The sequence below is a fragment of the Strix uralensis genome, chromosome 5, assembly GCF_047716275.1.
Source record: "Strix uralensis isolate ZFMK-TIS-50842 chromosome 5, bStrUra1, whole genome shotgun sequence".
Lineage (NCBI taxonomy): Eukaryota > Metazoa > Chordata > Aves > Strigiformes > Strigidae > Strix > Strix uralensis.
This window is the reverse complement of record NC_133976.1, coordinates 55,961,745-55,982,096: the sequence shown is the minus strand read 5'-3', so window position 1 is coordinate 55,982,096 and position 20,352 is coordinate 55,961,745. Positions and strand designations below refer to the sequence as shown.

Sequence of the window (20,352 nt, the reverse complement as noted above, 5' to 3'; positions counted from 1 at the left end):
CAAGGTGTCTAGAAGGCACCCAAAGTGCTAGCAATTCTGAGAGAAAGACTTCAGATTTGCTTTGGTAGACATACTCGCCTGGTCAAACTTGAGAGTGTACAAATCAGGTATGAGAAAGAACACAGCAACAGCTGCACTACGCAAAACCAACTGTTCACCTAATCCAGGATCCTATGTCCAACACTTTCACATCAACAGCAGATGAGCAAATAGAGAATGTGAGGAAAGAACATAGTTACACAGTCCCAGAAAACTTTCTCAGCTTTCTGAAAAATTGCTGGTGGAAGACCTCCAGAGCCTTAGGGTTTCTGTGCTTGATTGCCCTCAAAAAAAATTCCTCTTCCACAGAAGAAGAATGTAGGTAAACTTTTAGCAGTCACAGTGTTGCTAGCAAGGAGCTCCATAGGTTCTCCACAGGGAGAACCACCTCTTCCTTACATGCCTTGATCCTGTCTCTCATATTTTTCCTTTCCTCCATTTGATACATGAGGTTCTTGTAGAGGAAAAGATAGCAAATATCCATTCTTCACACCACTTACCATTTACAGATCTTTGTCACATTTCTCCTACATCTCTTTTTCAGGCTGAAAGATCCTACTCTAAAATACAGTCCATCCTTGCCTAGAAGTTCTCTCTCTGATCCGAGTCAGAAAGTGAAGAAGCTGTAGGAGGAGATGAGCTGACTGTACAGAATGGACAAAGAGGGGATAAACTATGCACAGACAAAAACCTAAGCCCACAGTGCAAGGAAATAGGGACAGCTAGAGGCTGTATTCAAAATAGTAACAAAAGGAGATTTTTAAAATGGAGTAGGTAAGAAGCCTATGACTTCCAGCAACAGAATGAAGACTCCCTCTCTACCTGCAAATCTGCAGTTACTGAACAGATACAGCACTGATGGAACACATTAAGAGGAAAATCTTCTGTTAATGGAAGCATCAAAGCCACCTGCATCCAGAACCAATTCCCTGCATAAAGGAGAGACTAGGGACTCCTTCCCACACAGGAGGTACCCACCTAGCCTTATGCCTCAAGACATTAGCTGCTTGCTGAGGGCCTGGATCCCCAATGTTGCAAAGAGGCTACCAAAGCTCATCTGGTCCTCAACCTATTACCTCTTGCTTTTTACCCACATGGGCACCAACAACCCTACCAGAATCAATTCTAAGCATACCAAGAGCAACAATGGATCTCTACAGAAAAGGGCGAGGGGCACAAAGGCCCAAGGTGGCATTATCACCAATCCTCACAATGAACTAGGACAAAAAAAAAAGGTCTAGTAAAAGTGCATGCATCCAGAAGATCAACACCTCACTGAATGACAGGTGTTGCAGGCAAGGTTCTTACACCTTTCACTGTGGTAATCTCTGATTATCAAGAATTACTGAGCAGGGACTGAATCCATCTGACAAATTTGAACAATTGTTCTGCAAGCAGGCTTGCTAACCTACTGAGGAAGAGCTGAAACTAGGCATGGTAAGGAATGGTTGTCGTAAGGTGAAGCTGAGGTATGGGAGGCAGTGAGGAAACATCTGGGGAACAGCATGACAGGGAAGGTGCTTGCTTGTCCTTCGTGAAAGCATCATGACTCAGGGTTCATCATCTCAAGTACCTGTAAACAAATGCAGCACAAGAAACAAGAGGAACTACTAGTCCCTACACAACTGAAAAATTATTATTTCATTTGGATTACAGAGACTTGGTGGGATAGGTTAAACGACTACAGCATTGCAACAGCCTCTTCAGGAAAGACAGGCTGGAAGGGGTGAGGAGTGGTTGTGCTTTATGCAGAGCAGTGCCCAGAGCTTAGCCACAGGACAGGTGATGAGCCCGTTGAGTGCTTGTGGGCAAAGACAAGGCAACAAAGCAACGGGCAATATTGTGCAAGGCTCTCACTACAGACTACTTGATCAAGGAGAGAAAGTCAATAGAGCCATCTCACACAATTGCAGGCCTTAGGACTGACTCCTGGATGTACCTTAACTGGAAGGGCTGTATGATTTGGCACAACACAGGTGGTTTCTGGAGTGTGCTGGAGACAATTTCTTGACACAAACGATTGATGAGTCAATTAGGAGAGTTGCTCTGTTTGGTTTGTTATTCACAAACGAGGAAGAATAGGTCTGGCACATGAAGGTCAAGAACAGGTTCACCTGCAGCAACCTGCAGGCTGTGGAATTAAAAATCCTGCAAGAAGTCACCAGGACAAGTATCATTACAGTCCTTGCACTCCAGACAGCGTATTCCACCTTATTCAGGACCTACTTGGTAGTATCCCAAAGGGAGCTACCCTGGAAAGCAAAAGGATGCAGGAGAGTTGGTTGTTCTTCAAGGACAGCTTCCTCAAAGCATGAGAACAGTTCATTTCAATGTGCAGAAGAACACAGAGCCAGCATGGAAGAAAGCTGGCATGGGTGAACAGGGACCTCCTGACAGAGGTCTAGTGTAAAAAATAATTACACAGAAGGAGGAAGCAAGAGGAATACTTTGTCCAGTGGTGCAGGAATGGAATAAGAAAAGCCAAAGCCCAACTGGAATTGAAGCCAGGGAGGGATGTAAAGGACAAGAAGGGCTTCTACAACTACAATGGCAGCAAAAGGCTAAGGAAAATTGTGGAGTCACTACTCACTGGGCCAGACAACCTAATGGCTGTGTACGTGGAAAATGCTGAGGTACTTAACTTTTCTGTCTCCATTTTTCACTGGCAAGTTTCCCTCCTAGGTTCCTGAGAGCAGAGGGAGAGACCCTGGCAGAGTCTGCATAATTGAAGTGCTATCCCACAGTCAAGAAGATAGAGCTAGGGCACACTTAATCCAGGTGGATAGAGAAGTCCACAGGAACAGATGAGATGTACCCAAGAGTGCTGAGGAAGGTAGGCCGGTGGCATTGTGAGGCCCCTCTCTACCATCTTCATGGCAACTAAGTGAAGCTCCTGATGACTGGGAAAAGGGAAATGTCACAGTCATCTTCAAGACAGTCAAGGAGGATGATTAATGGAAACTACAGGCTGGTTGGCCTCACCTGACATCTTAGGGAGTTATCAAAAAATATTCTTCATAGCAAGCCACTTCCAGGTTCACAAAGAAAAGAAAGGTGATGGGCAGTAGTCAGCTTGGATTTAGTAAGGGCCAATCGTGCCTGACAGACCTGTTAGCTTTTTATGATGGGCTTGAATTGGTATCAGTGGTTAATATAGTCCAGCCGGTGGCTTAGCACTAGAGGCAGTCTTCGGGGATCCATACTGGGCTGATGCAGTTTATTGTATTTACTAATGAACTGGACCTGTGGGCAGGAGATCACACCTGGCAAGTTTGCAGATACAAACTGGGAGGAATGGCAAATATTCTACAGAGCACAGCTGCTATTCAGAGGCACACTGGCAGGCTGGAAAAAATGGGACAACACAAAGTGCAGCAAGTGCAAATGCGAAGTCCTGCATCTGGGATAGAATAATCCTATGCATTAAGACAGGCTGGGGGTTGACTGGCTAGAACAGAACTTTGTAGAACAGGGTCCTGATTCCTGGTGGAAAACAATTTGAACATTAGTCAGCAGTGCGAAGTAAGTCCAACAGCATTTCAGGCTGTATTAACAAGAAATATGTCCAGCAGGATAAGGGAAGTGATTCTTCTCTGTCCAGCACTTGAGAAACCCCCATCTGCAGCACTATGTCCAGTTTTTTGATACCCAGTACTAGAAAGGCACTGACAAAATCACAGCAAGTCCAGTGGAGGGTCACCAGAAAGATCAAGGGGATGAAGTACGTGCTATATGAGCAGATGACAGAACTGGATTTGCTCAGCCTTAACAAGTGAAGACTAACTGGAGATTGTATCACCGACTTTCACTACATAATGGGACGGCAAAGACAAGATGAAGCCACTAGTCTTTAAAATGCACAGCAACAGGAGAAGCAGCAACAGACACAAGTTGGAACACAGCTGATTCCAATTTAGCAGAAAGTTTTTCACTGTTGAAGTTGGCTAAATATTAGGCTACCCAAGAAGAAGTTGTGGTATATCCATCCTTGGAAATGTATAAAAGTAAACTGCCAAGGTCCCCGAGCCATCTGATATAATTGGACCTGCATTACGTAGGAGGTTGGAATAAAACCCATCAAATTACTTTGCAATTTCATCATCTTCCCTGTTGCTCTTTCATGTACTCTTTCCAGTTTTGTGAAATCTTCTTTGATATGGGGAGGGGAAACAGAATTATACAAAACATTTAAGAGCTTGGTGTCCCATAGTGAAGTTTTCCTCAATTTCTTAATTTATTCCTAGCATTCTTTATTTACTTTCTTCAACTGTTACTGTATCAATGTTTTCACAAAATTACCTACTATAATCCTGGAAAAATCGTTCTGGAGTGATGAGTCAGTTCTATTTTTCTATCAAGTTATGAACATTTTCATACTCATCTGAACCACTCTGTAGTTAAGCACAGTGAGTTTCACCTGCTATTTTTATACCCCAGTCATTCAGCACTTTAAGATTCTTCTACAGCTCTTCACAGTATCATCAGCAAACCATCACCTCACTAGTCACCCTTCATTTTAGGTACATTATTAATTCTGTTGCACAGCACAGTCTCTGGAACAGATCATCGTAGATAAACTTTCCATTCTTCAAATTATTATTTCCTCCATAAGGACTTTCCATCTTATCTGAAGACAGTTCAGTTTCCAAAAGTTCTTGGTAAGAAATTATTTGTGTTTGGATATCCAAAAGAATTCAAACACATCAATCAGGTCTTCCTTGTCACATGCTTGTTTATCTACCCAAAGAGCTCGAAGGTTTTCTAATGTATGATCTTCCATTACAAAAATCTTAAGTGCCAACACAGCTATTATATTTACAAATTCTACTTGAGAAAAAGATTCTATTAATCTGTCCATCTTCTAAGTAGCATTATTTACATTGTTGTTTAGCCATGCTGGGTTTTGTCTGAGCTTTTTGAAAACTGTACTTTTTAACTGAGCAGTTTGTACCTGTGCCTCCAATATACCATCTTCAAATCATCTCCATACCATCTCCACAGATTTAATTCTCAGACTCTTTCCAAAAGTTAACCTCTATCTTCTAAAGACAACTCTACCTGTTTTCTCATACAATTGTTTCCTGTTCCTGCAACCTCTCTGCTATTATCTTTGTTATTGAAAGACTGATCCTGGTGAAAGGACTGCAAAATTTTGTGTATTAATATCATGCTAAATTTAGTACAAAATTGGTCCCCAAGAGATCGGCTTGAAATATTTCACAGAGAATGTACTATTCAGAAAAATTCCCTTCTCTGCAACTTGATGGGCAAGCTTTATGAAGCTTAGAGCACAGAAATTAACAGGTGACTGCTGGTCAAGGACAGAACGTACTTCACAGTGGCCAGAGTTCAAGAACAGTCCCAGTTACAGTCATGCAACTGTAAAAGTCATAAACTGTTATAGCCAATAAATAAAACAACTAGTCAAGAGAATTTGTCCCGTCACCAAAACTGAAAATTTGAAAAAAATATTGCTGGATACAAGAATTTTAGACTTCTGCAAACTGTAGTCCAGTATTTAATATTCACTTCTGTCTTTCTGCTCCAGAGCAAAAACTCATCTGTGACCACAGTATATTTTCTCCTTTGCTAAGATGAGAAAACCAACCCTGCTATGCTAATTTCATTCATCTTCAATGAAAGAACCCTTAAACTGTGGTAAGAACAAGGATGAGCAATTTATTTGTGATGCACGTTTTATAAATTTTGACACAAGTACACACGATGTTCTTTCTCCCTGCCACCCCCCACCTCCAAATAGTTTCTGGATGACTAATTGCACAACAGTGGTATCACTTTTGCAATGTCAGCAACACCTAACACTTAGATTCTTAGAAGAAACTATGGAACCTGCCTTTTCTCTGTTTAACTGGCACAAATTTAAAGGTAAATACCAGAAAAGGAGGAAGAGTCTGAAACATGGCTAAAGAGATGTATTCTTAGCTCCCTTTCTCTAGTTGTTTAGAGACAGAATGCCACCACACATTAGTGAAAGACAGAGTTTCATCATTAGTGAAACAAGAATTGAGAAACTATGGTTACTAACTTCGCAGAGACTGAAAGACACCTGAATCTTGTTTAATCTATGGGATTCCTACCCAGTCAAGCATGTTTAAACACATTTGTGTTAGCATGGTCATAATTTCGTAAAAAGCTATACAATGGGGAAAAAAATAAAAGAAAAAAAGAAACTATGATAATTTGAAACAGCTTAATTACAGATAAAAGAGCAGTGTCAGTTTATCTGTAAATTATTCATCTATTTTCAGAAGTGCAAAGGTGCAATGAGTGCCCTATGTGAAAAAAATAAATATGCTTTTAAAACTGACAATAATACATAAGACATCCATTCAGTTTAACATTAAAAAATCTTCTGCTAACTACATGAAGAGACTACCAGCCTTCTACACTTTCGAATGTTAATCAGTTAGCATAGTCAGATAAAATTTAGATAAAAACCACTATGAGTTAAATGAATAAAAGGTATACAGCATGAAAACCATGACTTGTGTTTTTCCTGAAAACTTCCTAATACTGTCTTTTGGTGAAAAAAAGAAATTTGAAACAAATGGGACTTGTGGCATGCCTGGATTACCAGCATGTTATTCTTGCTATCTATTTGCATTAAAAGAAAGTTGAAATGCTTTCTTCTGCTCAAGAACAGTAAATGAACACATTTCTATTCCCACAAATCTTTCTGTTCCATCTCTGGCAATTACTCATCTTTCCTCTTCTTCCACCACCACGCCACCCCAGTTTGCAAAGAGCATGAGGAAAAAAACCAAACCAAACCAAACAAACCAGATACCAAACATGACAGTTTTTTGGTGTTAAATTTTCTTTTTTTCTGGGCCTCAAATTCCATCCATGAAAACTGTAGACTACATAACACAGAATTGGTGGGTAAGACTGCCTTTTTAATTTAGAAACATGTCACAAGTGTGTCATTTTAAGAAATGAACAAAAACATGGACTTGAATCAAAACTACCAATTTATAAAACTCTTACCTGGAAGACTTGACTTGTTTGGTAGTAGCACTTCAGCATGTTCCTCCTTCTCATCACAGGGATCCTCTTCATCAGACAGTACTAAGAAAGCCTCTTTTGGCAGACTTTCATTGCTTTCCTGCTTGGATGGTGAACCCAAACAGTTGTCTATTTTCTCTTCTAAATCTGGGACTGTGTCATCCCCTGGAAGCAGAGAACTTTTAGAAAAACAGCTCAGTTCATCTTCAGCAGGGGCCAGTTTTTCCAAAATTGGAATAATTTCATCTGTTTCCATAGTGTCAGTATTGTCCAAGGTACTTTCACTTGGCTCATCTGTCTTCTGAACAGTGGTTTCTGAAAGACCTGCAGTGCCGTCTTGTTTGTCCTTTGGTTCCTGGTTAGCTTCCATACTGCTAGAGATGGCGTCTTCTCCAACAGTGTCTTCAACACTTACTTCTTCAGTCCTCTTTTCCTCATCAGATGAATTGGAATTAATTGTTAAGTCATTTGTTTCTCCGTTCTCTTCAGAAGAGTCACTAATATCACAAACTGATTTACTTTCACCTTCTGATGGGATGTTACTCTCTCTTTGGTCCAAATGATCTTTTGTATTATTTTCTTCATGGAAGTTATCTTTATTGCTACCAAGCACTCCATTTTCAGCTTCACAAGCTAAAGCACTATCAGTACTTTTATCCTGCTCAGGAGTAACATTCTCTGGAGGCAGCGTTAGAGGTTTGGGTTCTATGTCATTGATTATGTCCCCTGCCCTACTTTCAGGGCTTTTGGCTTCACTAATGTCATCAGAAGCTGTTCTTCCTTCTTCAGAGTTAGCACACAAGTCCACTAGGCCATTAACTTCCCTCTTGTCCTCCATACAGTCTGTACTGCTTAAAGAGGAATTTAAATCAGAATCTCCATTCTCATGCTTTCCATTTAACAGTTTAACTTCAGTTGTCTTCAACAGCTCCTCTTTAACCTTATAGACAGCTTCAAGTTGTTGTCGATCACTTGCTCTCATTGTTTTTCGTGCTTTAAAGACCTTCTTCTGAGGTTCATCTGTGCTATCCATCTTGACTCTTAAAAAAAAGTTCAGAAAGAATTGTGAAGGTAAAAATTACCAGATTACAGCATCCCTAAAACTGCAGCATTTAGCCCATTTTAAAGAAAACTGGTTTAACTGTTATCTATGAAAACAAACACACTTAAATTTTGTTTGTCCTCAGAAAAAGTGAATACAAGTTTCTACGTATACTGCACAAACACGTGTATGTGAAGATCACAGAGGTCACACCATAACATTATGTAGTAATAGTCTGACTATACATTTTACATCAGTTATCTTGTATTATTACTATTATGCAAAGCCACATAATGAGGTTTTCTAGCTAGAAACAGATATTGTGCTAATGTAAGAGCCAAGCAGTCTCTCTTTTCGTAAAGAAGAAATACTCTTGGCCCATCAATTTACATTTATTTTATCTTTCCATATATCTTGCAGAGCCATTTGGAAAAAAATAGAAGATTCCAGGCTTGGCTAACCTTGAACAATTCCAAGAGATCCTAATAGGTGACTAGCTAGTGAGACTCTTCTGTTAACGTAGTACAAGGATACAAGGCCTTTATATTAAAATTAAGACAGACAAGTAGTTTGATCTCCCAGACTACAGTGCTTTCTTTTATAAGCATTACCCAGAATTAAAAAATTCTTATATTACAAAATTCACAATTCTACCTTTCCTCTAACCAAAAGATATACTAACAGATTAATAAAATGTTCACAGACAACTTAAAATCAAATTCGTAAGTGAATCACCTGAGCAATCATAACAGATAAAACAAATTAGTATTTTTCTGCTCTGGTTTCCTTAATCATCTAAGCTGTCTTTCACTCATATTTTTAATATAAAACACAGTAAATACAAAGTAAAATGAAGGGCACTTCCTTTTTAAATTTGCCAAGAATAGCAGTCCTAAAAATCAAACATCAGAATACCCTTATATTGATGCATCCTTACTTTTTTTCTTTAAAAAAAAATACTGAATAAGCTTGAATTTCTAATATATTTCAAATTTACGTTTACTTCATATCTTAGGATATTACCCAAAATCTAGTTTTAAAAAAAAGCTCTAATACAGCTCTACAGTGAACCTGTACAAAAAAAAGGCTTCTCAAAATGCCACTGTTAGATGGTTATGAGTAACTCATGCGTATTTTCAGCTCAATCCCACAATCTTTTGCAACCAAAGAATATCCAATAAAAGCTACTGTAAGTGACAAAATTATAAGCACAGATGAAATTAAAAGATGAACACTAACGCTGGTTAACAGCTAAATACCATGTATCACGGCTGACCAGCCTTAAAGCGTTTCCAGCCATATCCACAAGGGAGCACACTGCAGCCAAGTAATGCATCTCCATGTGAGAGCCGAGTGAAAGAAAGAACAAATAAATCGGTAACCAGTCCAGACAGGTTTAGTCATACCGGGGCAAGCCAATCAGCAGCCACCTGATAAATACTGCCTTCCAGTCTTTCAAAGAGAGCAACTCCAGAGCAGATTTCAAGAATTCAGTTTTGCACAAATAAAACATTTAAAACTAGTAGTGTTCTAAATGAGTGTATGTTTGTAGCCTCCCTTTATACTTAACACAAAGTTTAGCTACGTTTGCTATGCACTTCCCTCAACTGATGCCTGGGTATTTTCAGTTTTTACTCATTGTGTGACCAAGTCATAAGAAGGCTATGAGTGGCCCAGGCCCCAAGCCAATGGGCATCTTTTATTTCAAAGAAAGGCATTTGTACAGAACAGCACAAAACGACTCCCGCATGCAGAGATAAGTGTGTAAGGGTTAAATGCTTTAAATAAGGTAGTAGGTTTTGGGTTGCTTTTTTTGTTTTGATTTTTTAAACACAAGCAATTTTGAAACCAACACACACAAACATTGTGTCTATTTGTTTAGGCACAATTTATGAAAATTCCCTTTTTCATTTTAAGCTTCAAAGTCATATATACTTCAGCATGAGACACACAAACACACCATTAGGCACCTCCCTTCAATAATATTTGGAGATTTCTTCCTCATGACCAAATGTGTGCTACCATGGCAAACCCAAAATGTGGCAGTGCAGCTAGGAATACATGAAGGATTCCTCAGCCAATTAGTTTTCCCTCTATATCTTTATTATTATTACTCTGTAGAGAGATCGCAGCTCTAAAGCAACAAAGCAAAATGTTAGTTTAGCTGCTATGGATTAGCCTATAATCGTGTACTCATATGAGCCGTCCAAGAGCTGCTTGAAACGTTAGCCAATCAGTAAGCAGCTGCCCGAATCCCGCCTGGTAACAGGCAGCAGACAAAGAGAAGGTCATGGAAACATGGAGGGGGGGTGGGGAGGGGAAGCTGGAATCTAAACAGTGCACAATGGGGTTTGCATGGTATTACCGGTCTAGAACAGCATCGGCACAGGGTTCCTGGCATGCACTCAGTGCTAGCCAAAAGCACCATAACCATAAGACATTTGCCAAAGCATAAAAACTACATGGAGGAAGTAAAGCCTTTGATCATGAAAATCAAGTGCTAAAATATGCAAGTCTACTTAAATGTAGCACAGCCAAACCAAGGAAAGCGAGGCAGCAAATGGTCAGAAGTATTTTGTTCTAGATGGAGAGTTCCAGAGAATGAAAGCGGTGAACAGAACCTACCTTTTAAGTAGCGGTTCATAAAAAGCAGTTTTCAGTTGAAATCCTTTTCTAAAGCAATGTTGATACAAGTTGTCAGAAATTTAAAAACTATTTTCAAAGAAGAAAAAAATAACCATTTGTGATTTATTCTTACAGAACATGCACTGAAATAACGTGCCAATTTTTTCTACCACTAATACAAGTCTACTGATCTGACTGAATGCAAGATACACACCACCAGCCTACTGAGATCCACATACAACTATGCCTTTATTTTAAAATGTAATAAACAAAGCAGAGGACATATGGCAAGTGCAAATAATATTTCTTCTAGCACACCAGATGATTTGACTTTTCCTCCGTTTTAGGCTAAAATTATGTTAGTGTTGGCTGAACAAAGTGAAAGAAGAATGTGCCATTTTCTGAGAAAAAACTACATCACCATCCGGTCCTATTTCACCTAGCGCACATCCAGCAAAAAAAGGTCCACTGTGATAGAGAAAATCTTTAGCTTATTCCCCCTCTCCCCCGTGTTTAATATCCAGTATCGAGGTTCGCGGTTTAAGAAACAACCGGCATTTTCCCTTGCCCAGAGCCTTGTAATTTCGCAGGCGTACCCGAGGGGGAGCCCGCTGCGGCCCCGCGCCCCCTCCGCGCCCGCACCCCGCGGGACGCGCCAGCCGCAGGTCCGGCCCTGCGCGGGAACGGACTCGAGCCCTCATCCGATTGGCTGGAGGGAGCAGCTGCACGGCAGCCAATCAGACAGCAGCTCCTTAAATTCTACCCAGCAACAAAGCCCCAGGAGGCCGGCAGCAAGAAGTCGGCCAGGGCACAAATACGAACACGGGGGGCCCACAGCGCAGGCGAGCCGGGTTTGCGTTAACTTAACAAAGTTTTCCAAAGAGCTGGTAAATGACGTAAGAATGAAGTTAAGGGTTTTCAGTTTGAGACCTGGTGCTGCACAAAAGCGGTAACCCACGAGTACAGTGCACAGACGCAATGAAGATTTGGTGTTTAATATGCAGAAGCATTTTTAGGCTATTTTAAGACTACCAAATTTCAGTGATGCTAAATGTTGAATCAAAAAACCTGCCGAGATCCAACCCGGGTTCAAGTATGTCAGCTGGTAACCTTTCTTCAAGTATTGTGCAGTGCCTGTGCTCTTCTAGTGTACTAACAGGAGCATCAAAATCAGTGGTTTTTCACAAGTGCAGTATGATTTGTGCCTTGAAAGTAGAGACCATTCTTCCCCACCCTTGCAAACTGCCTTTTGAAGAACCACTTCAGTAAAACATTTAAGTCCACACATGTATCTATGCCCAAGAAAAATACCCAGATGTATGGTTACAGGTTCGGTAAAGCAGAATAAATTCACACTACAGTTTCAAACAGGTCATATAGTCTTGTGTACTGTACGCGATCAGCAACTTCGCGTACAAACCTGAACTATGCTCTTGTCACTGGCATTACAATGAATTGAGCAGTTGTCCTGTGCCTTCTCTACCTCCAGAAAATAATACCACCTTTGACTTTGGCTCATGAACCAGTTCCTCATATTGAATTAGTAATTTCAGAGTTCTCTTCCCATAAGGCTGCCATGCCTTGTGGGAAAAATAGGACTGTCAGGTCCATTTACACAACTAAAATCTTTGATCTGCTGGTGATTTTGCAGAATTGCCCTTACAGAGTTCATCAGTTTATGCCTTGATAACTACTACACATAAGATGCGTACTTTTGAAGATGGAACAGAAAACAAGTGCAAATCTTTCCTAGACAACTTTCAATTAAAATACATACTCTAGTTAGTCTCATACAAGCAACACAAGTGCCCTAAAAACATCTGCTCATTAGCATGTGGAGATTAAGCTCATTCTTTAAGAAAAGTTTTGTCTTTTTCTATAAACTAAGTTTTAACAGCCATTTAGGTCATTAAACCAGAACTGTTTGAGTAGAACTCAGAGCAACAGTAGTAGATACTTCCCACAAGTGTTAGAGATTTCAACTTTTATCAGCAACTCAAAACATAAGCTTTTGATTCAGCTGTGAGATCTCCAAACACTAAACAAGTACTGGTGTTTGAAATATCTGTAACAGCAAAATTCAGCTTTCTTACAGATTGATTTTTTTTTTAGCACAAGCTAAAGCACTAAGTACATTTCTTTCTGTAAAAAACAGATTTATTAAGTTTTACATAAAGCTGAATTTGGGCCTTTTAAGATAAATTTATGGAATATTTTTATTATACACAGTTTAAATATTATACTACAGTTCCATCTTTGGCACAGGATTAACAGTTACCATTATCCTTAAATATGAGGAGCTAATAATTCCATAGAAGTGGACACTAACTGCCAGAATACATCTACAATTAAAAACTTACCCAACTGCCAATATTCAAAACTTAAAACCTGAACAACCTGAATTAATTGTTCATGTACATGTAGACCAAAAAATATGAGAAACTCTGAGGAAAAAATCCTTAAAAAAAAAAAAGATGTTGTGTTCATGTTGAGGCTCTTCTATGCATTATAAAATACAGTATTTTTTCCTTTTATCAGTGAATTTCGAGTGAAAAATCAACAGGCTACAGCTGTAAAAAGATATCACTAATGTATGCAGAACTGCATCCTTTTAAGGCAGATCTCTTTACAAGTCTTCTGTTAGATAAAATGTAGAATAACACTATTCTAATAATAAAAATATATTTACCCGTAACATTCTGTAAAGAATTTTCTAAACTAGGCAGCTAACTGTAGTGATGTAACCTCGGCTTTCAAACACCTGCAACTTGGTGACATCAGACTTCAAGAGGTGAGCTGTCTGATGCTAATAGCGGTCCCCTGAGGTCGCTTCTCAAATGCCAGAAGAAACAGAAGTGAAAACCTGCAACAAAACAGGTGATGCTGAATTAAAATGTTAAGTGTCATGCATGCAAGTGCCTTTCAGAGGTTTTTTGCAGAACCTACATTTTCTCAGTAACAAAAGATTAACAATTTAAAATGGAACCAAAATAGCCATTGATTAGTTGTTTAAGGGAACCTCCTCTTTTAGAAAGCATTATCAGTATTTCTTCTAGGGAAGATATCCTTTCTCAGGAGAGGCAGTGCACCTGCTGCTTTGCTTGCTTGTTCCTTGCTCAGACCAGTCCTTCCACACACAGAAGTCAGGGCTGAACTCCCACCAAGGGCCTCACCTCAGACTGGAGGAGGCAGGTCTTCAGTATGCAACGGAACCAGCTGTTTCATCAATTCAGCTAACTGAAGCCTAGGAGAAACTTTTCATAAATTTTGGGGGCAGGAAGACTATTTGACTATTTTCCACATGAAATTATGACTTTTCTTTCTGCGAGTGTCAGAGGGAGGCCCTGCAGCCATTTTGCTCCCTCACTAGCTCTCGGCCCGGCAGAGTCTAGCTTCTCCTGCCTGACGGCCGGGAACTGCGTGAAATTTGCATACCCGCTCGGGATTGGCTGCGGCACAGTTGATTTGCATACACCAATCCGCAACCGCAAGGCGGAACCACCCCAAGAGGCCTGTGCAAATCTGCCCAGCAACCGGCTAAAAATAGAACAGGCGCCCCGGGAAGCGATAGAGCGCGTCCCCGATGGTGACGTCGCGCACGTCAGCGACCCCGCCGCGGGTCGTCCTCCTCGCGAAACGTGCACCCGTGCCGCGGCACTGCGAGGCGGCGCGGCGGAACAGCCACTCTGCAAACACGAGGAACCAAGGGACACCCGATCTTCAAGTTTTGTGCCAAAAGCAGAGGCGTTAAGTGGGGGTACATGGCACACCTAACTCTCACAGGTTTTGGTGTGTTTTGTTGTTTTTTCAAAATAGAAAAAAATATTTCTTAAGTCATTCTCTTTTCAAATCAATACATCAACAATTTTAATCTGCACATCATCTTCCTTCTCACTTTCATTTCTAAGCAAACAGGAACAGAAACCATCTTTCTTACTCTGACTGTTTAATATCCCGTTATCAGTTCAGTGACATGAAAAGTGAGTCATCCACAACAGATGTCATGGAATCCTCATTAAATGTGGACTCTTATACCTGAAGTTACAGATTTCTTTTTGCCTCCTTGCCACACCTGTACAGTTTGTGCAAACTGAAGGCGGTGTGGGATTTGGAAAGGCGAGCAGGCTGTGACAAAGATAAACTCTGTAAATAGCAAGACATCCTGAGAATAAAAATTAAAAACAAAACGGGGTAAGGAAAGTACACAATTTTAAAAGGGTTATGTAAATACATGAATAACTTCAACAATGATCTACATGTCCAGCATTTTACCATTTTCCACCTACAGAGCAGGTATCATCTACACAAATTTGATTTTCAGTACTACTGAACTGATGACATAAACTCTTCTGGCTGTAGCAGAAGCAACTAAAGAGGTTTCTGCACTTTCCCATCCATGACATCTGCCCCCAGGTTTTTGTTTCATGGAACCGGTTAAAGGCAGGCGAGAGCCAACAAAGTGAGATGGATGAAAACAGCACCCAATGCACACGGGCTGCCTAGTCCAGGTCTTCAGCAGCCTGAAAAGCACCGCCTCATACATAAGGTATACATAAGCACCTCTGGCATGTAAAAATTATTTTCTACAAGGCTGTCTCAATTAAATAAGGAGAGAGGGAAGAAAAGTGGCCAACGCAGATAGTCACAGAGTGACCACTGACAATGGTTGATAGCTTTTGAATGACTCCACAAAAACAATCACAAAAATTAACCAGAAATCCCAATAGGAAGGTTAAAGTGAAGGAAGACAAAAATTTGAATCTAAGAAATCTTCAAAATAACATTAGAAGGAAAAAAAAAAAAGAACAAAAACTACAAAAAGAGTTTCTTGTAAAAGCTACAATGTACCAAAACTTTATTACCCATACCTACTGTTAGAACTATTTTTCGCAAGCATCCTTCTTTAAGGAAAGGTAGCTTACTCCATAGACATTAGTTAGCTACTGCCAATAAATTTTGCTAGCAACTGTGCCCCCCCCGCACAGAAGACAGTTATTCATTCATCAGAGGCTAAATGTTTCCCTAAAGAAACTAATGTTGGGGAATGATGGGAACTGAAAAGCAAACTTATCAACCTAATATTCTATTAATTACTAGATACAAAAGAAAAATCAAAACGTGTGTTTTCAGTGCTGGTAACCCACTGCATTAATATGCTAAGAACCCTAGATAATGCAGGTAATTCACGTTTTTACAACAATAAGCAGACACTCTCTAATAAATTTCTATGGCAGTCAATTTCTTATTATACCAACCATACAATAGAGTAAGATTTATTTACTCTAGTAAAAGTGTATAGCAGCAGATTAAATTCTCTTGGGTCAATGGGCAGACAATTACTTTTCTGTATTTGCTGCTAGGCAAAGATTTGTCATATGTCTCAAGCTTGTAAAGACTTGTAAGAAAAATTATCCGAGGTATTACCCAAACTACATGTTTCATAATCAAACACACAGGCAACCATCGCATAGATTATTCTTCAACTTAAGCTTGCTTAGAACAAGCTCTGCAGTCAGAGATTGCCAGACTTAAGTTTTTGCTAAATTGACCAAGGAACAGGAAGCAGAAAGCAGACAAACACAAGATGGTTTATGTAGTTCCAATCAAAGAAATAAACGTTAAGAAAAATAGAAATACTTTTGAAAGGGGGTTTGATCATAAAAAGTAACCTGAAATGGTATTAATTCTTGCTGTATTCTTCCTTTCTAGAACCTTCAACATATCCCTCTTTTCTCACTGTACTTGCTGCATAGTCAGTAGACTTAAGATCTCGCTATACTCCATTTGCCCGAGTTGTTTTGAGATCAAATGCAACACCTTACATTTGTTACCATATATGACTCTCTTTTCTCATTAGTATCTTCTTGCCACACTTTCAAAATTCAGTGCAAGTAGATATAAATTTTGGAATAATGTCACATTAGTTTTAAGTGGCACAGTTGTATTTATCTGTATCAGCGGCACCTTAAACAAGCAGCAAAGCACGATATACCCTATTGATTTCTGAGGTGCTGACACACACCTGATGCTAATACACTCATGTCAACTCAGTTATGTACTCTGGCAAACAAAGATATTTGAACAAAAGCAAAGGAGGACCAGAGGAATGTCCTGAAAGTAATCATTCAGTTGATGGGAAAATCCACAGAATCACAGAATCATCTAGGTTGGAAACAACCTTGAAGATCATCTAGTCCAACCATTAACCGAACACTGACCATTCCCAACTACACCATATCCCTCAGCGCTATGTCAACCCAACTCTTAAACACCTCCAGGGATGGGGACTCCACCACCTCCCTGGGCAGCCCATTCCAATGCCTAACAACCCATTCTATAAAGAAAGGCTTCCTAATATCCAGTCTAAACCTTCCCTGGCACAACTTGAGGCCATTCCCTCTTGTCCTATCACTTGTTACTTCATTAAAGAGACTCATCCCCAGCTCTCTGCAACCTCCTTTCAGGTAGCTGTAGAGGGCGATGAGGTCTCCCCTCAGCCTCCTCTTCTCCAGACTAAACAACCCCAGTTCCCTCAGCCGCTCCTCGTACGACATGTGCTCCAGACCCTGCACCAGCTTCGTTGCCCTTCTCTGGACACGCTCGAGTCATTCAATGTCCTTTTTGTAGTGAGGGGCCCAAAACTGAACACAATAATCGAGGTGCGGCCTCACCAGTGCTGAGTACAGGGGTAAGATCACTTCCCTGTCCCTGCTGGCCACGCTATTTCTGATGCAAGCCAGGATACCACTGGCCTTCTTGTCCACCTGGACACACTGCTGGCTCATGTTCAGCCAGCTGTCAATCAACACCCCCAGGTCCCTCTCTGACTGGCAGCTCTCCAGCCACTCCTCCCCAAGCCTGTAGCGCTGCTGGGGGTTGTTGTGGCCCAAGTGCAGCACCCGGCATTTGGCCTTATTGAAACTCCTACAGTTGCCCTTAGCCCATCGCTCCAGCCTGTCCAGATCTCTCTGCAGAGCCTCCCTACCCTCGAGCAGATCAACACTCCCACCCAACTTGGTGTCATCTGCAAACTTACTGAGGGTGCACTCGATCCCCTCGTCTAGATCATCAATAAAGATGTTAAACGGGAGTGGCCCCAAAACCGAGCCCTGGGGGACACCACTCATGACCGACTACCAACTGGATTTAACTCCGTTCACCACAACTCTTTGGGCCCGGCCATCCAGCCAGTTTTTTACCCAGCAAAGCGTGTGCCCATCCAAGCCGCAAGCAGCCAGTTTCACCAGGAGAATGCTGTGGGAAACAGTGTCAAAGGCCTTACTAAAGTCAAGGTAAACAACATCCACAGCCTTTCCCTCATCCAATAAGCAGGTCGCCCTGCCATAGAAGGATATCAGGTTTGTCAAGCAGGACCTGCCTTTTGTACTTGGTTCTTTAAAAAAAAAAAAATTAAACATTTATTCTTCCTATCAATGTTTTTGAATGAACATTAGTAACAAAATTGCATCCACTCCACATAAAGTGTGTTAATATTACATGACATGGTACACAGTCATATTTGTGTATGAAGGATGAAATAAAGCAACAATATGATGCAAGCACTGGTGAGGTTACATGTGAATTCAGATCAGGGGCCTCAGACATGTTAAAGCTAACTGTTTAGTTTAACACAGCAAATACAAAAAAGCCGGCAAGTAAGAAAATCCTCAGCCCAGAACAGTTTTCTGATGCTATTAACCATGCAGCTGCTTCTTACACTTAAACCAGCATAAGACAGGGGCAGAAGGGCAAAGGGAGAACAAGTTCAAGACTAGCATGTTGCATACCAGCCTTTTAATACCAACTTACATTACCTGTACAACTACAGCACTGAGCTAGATCAGGGAGCTTAACCTCCAGATACGAATTTAGTAGGATCAGTGCTTTATTAAACTCAGCTCCTTCAACTGCCTGACAAAACAGTCACAGGAATATCTGGGCTGTTGCACCAAAACATGCAATAGAACAGCTTTGGGTTTTCCGGGTGTCAAGGACTTGCTGTAATGGACAGGCAGACCTTCCAGAGGGTGACAAAGGTGTCCCCATGAAGTCAGCTTCATCTGGTTATTCAGGCTTTTTAGGGACAGGGTAAGGAGGCTGTTTCCACACTGGTTTTGGATAGGGTATTAAGAAGAAAGGGAGACAAAATTTGCCTCTGCTCTATGAACAATACCAAGCTCCTAATGTGAATTTTTATTTAAATATTTCCAGACTTCCATACTCAATTACAGATGACAAGTGTTAATTATACTCAGTATTACAAATTCCATACCATGAGTATTAGTACAGAAAATATGGAGATCTGTACTATTCCATCCCTTTAAAAACATTTCAGTGAACATCCTGCAGCACTTGCAAACATTTTATTCTCTATTTAAAAAAAGAAAAAAAATTTTTGTGGTGGCTCATATACATGCTAAGCTTTTTGACAACTGACCTGATGGTAATCAAGTTATTACTAAACATTACTTTAAATCATATAACAAACTTTATTCCATAACATTCTCAAGTTTTCCTGGTCACATGAAGCCAGGGTTACATGCATTTGAGCTGTAGAAATTTTCTGTGAAAAATCTCTACTCATTCATCTATTTGGATTACCCATTAATTTAGTGACTGAGTATCTATTTTAAACATCCAGGAAAATGAATTAAGAGTATATTTATAACCCACAGCTGGTTTGGATAGCTCTACTGAATATTCAGTTATCCCAAACAAACACAAAGTGTCATCATCACAAAGTTGAGTACTGCATCAACTAAAAAGGTCAGACTGCTGAGAAAAATCCATGTCTAGTGTGCCAGAGTATCCTCAAGGGAATAGAACTATTGAAGCTTGAAATGGCTTAGCCTAGAACTAATTACATTTTACATAAACATGATTTGCAAAATTCATGTGTCTGCATTTGACAATCAAAGAGAACAGTCATATGTGACAAGGACCAACAGGGAGAAGTAACCCCTTAAGGGGTCACAGATTATCCCAAAACTCAAAAGAAAATTTCTAATCTTTAGCAGAGGTTGACAACATTAAAGCATTCCCCACCTCAATCATTTTTGCTACAAAGACAGAAAACTGATTTCCTTGGCCCTATTCTTTTCTGAAAATAATAAACCAAAACAAAACCTAAAAGCTTAAGAAACCCTATTAGGAAAAAACCAAACAGAACACTTCCTTGTCCCCCCAAACACTAGTGCTGCTTGGCATATACCAAACAGTTGGAGTTTTTGTGCATCTAAACCTCTTCAATAAGCATTAAAGACTGCTTACAAGTAATAATTTGTGTTTTTTAATTACATAGTACAGTATGACTTCACAGTAAATACACATAATATACCTTCCTGTGCAGCTTATCATTTAGTACCTATGTATTAAAATCACTTCTGGAGTTTCTAACCTCCAAGATAATTTGAAAATACACAGAACAACAAAGAAGCTAACCAAAGCAAACTGTAATGTAGCTGTATTAAGTTGCCAAAAGTCACCTATAAATACAGTAATTCAAATTTGATGCAGCTTCCCCGTCTCAGGAGAACTAGTCCAATGTCTGACCTGACCATTTGGGGACACACACTTCAAACAGTAACACATAAAAGTAGAGAAGTCTGGAGCACAACATT

General features: G+C 40.2%; 1 protein-coding gene across 17 annotated transcripts in view; it reads right to left on the bottom strand.

The window, feature by feature from the left end:
- The window catches only part of ATF7IP (activating transcription factor 7 interacting protein), a 112,111-nt gene that overhangs the window by 50,832 nt on the left and 40,927 nt on the right, over positions 1–20,352 (bottom strand). For 12 of the 17 annotated variants that reach the window (XM_074870974.1, XM_074870966.1, XM_074870959.1 and 9 more), the window contains one exon: positions 7,048–8,105. In XM_074870974.1, coding sequence (XP_074727075.1) covers positions 7,048–8,098 — 1,051 coding nt within the window. In that variant the 5' untranslated portion in view covers positions 8,099–8,105. Of the gene's footprint in view, positions 1–7,047; positions 8,106–10,732; positions 10,820–13,421; positions 13,596–13,905; positions 14,127–20,352 lie in introns of those variants that run through there. The other 5 variants (XM_074870969.1, XM_074870975.1, XM_074870965.1 and 2 more) reach the window with 4 other exon arrangements.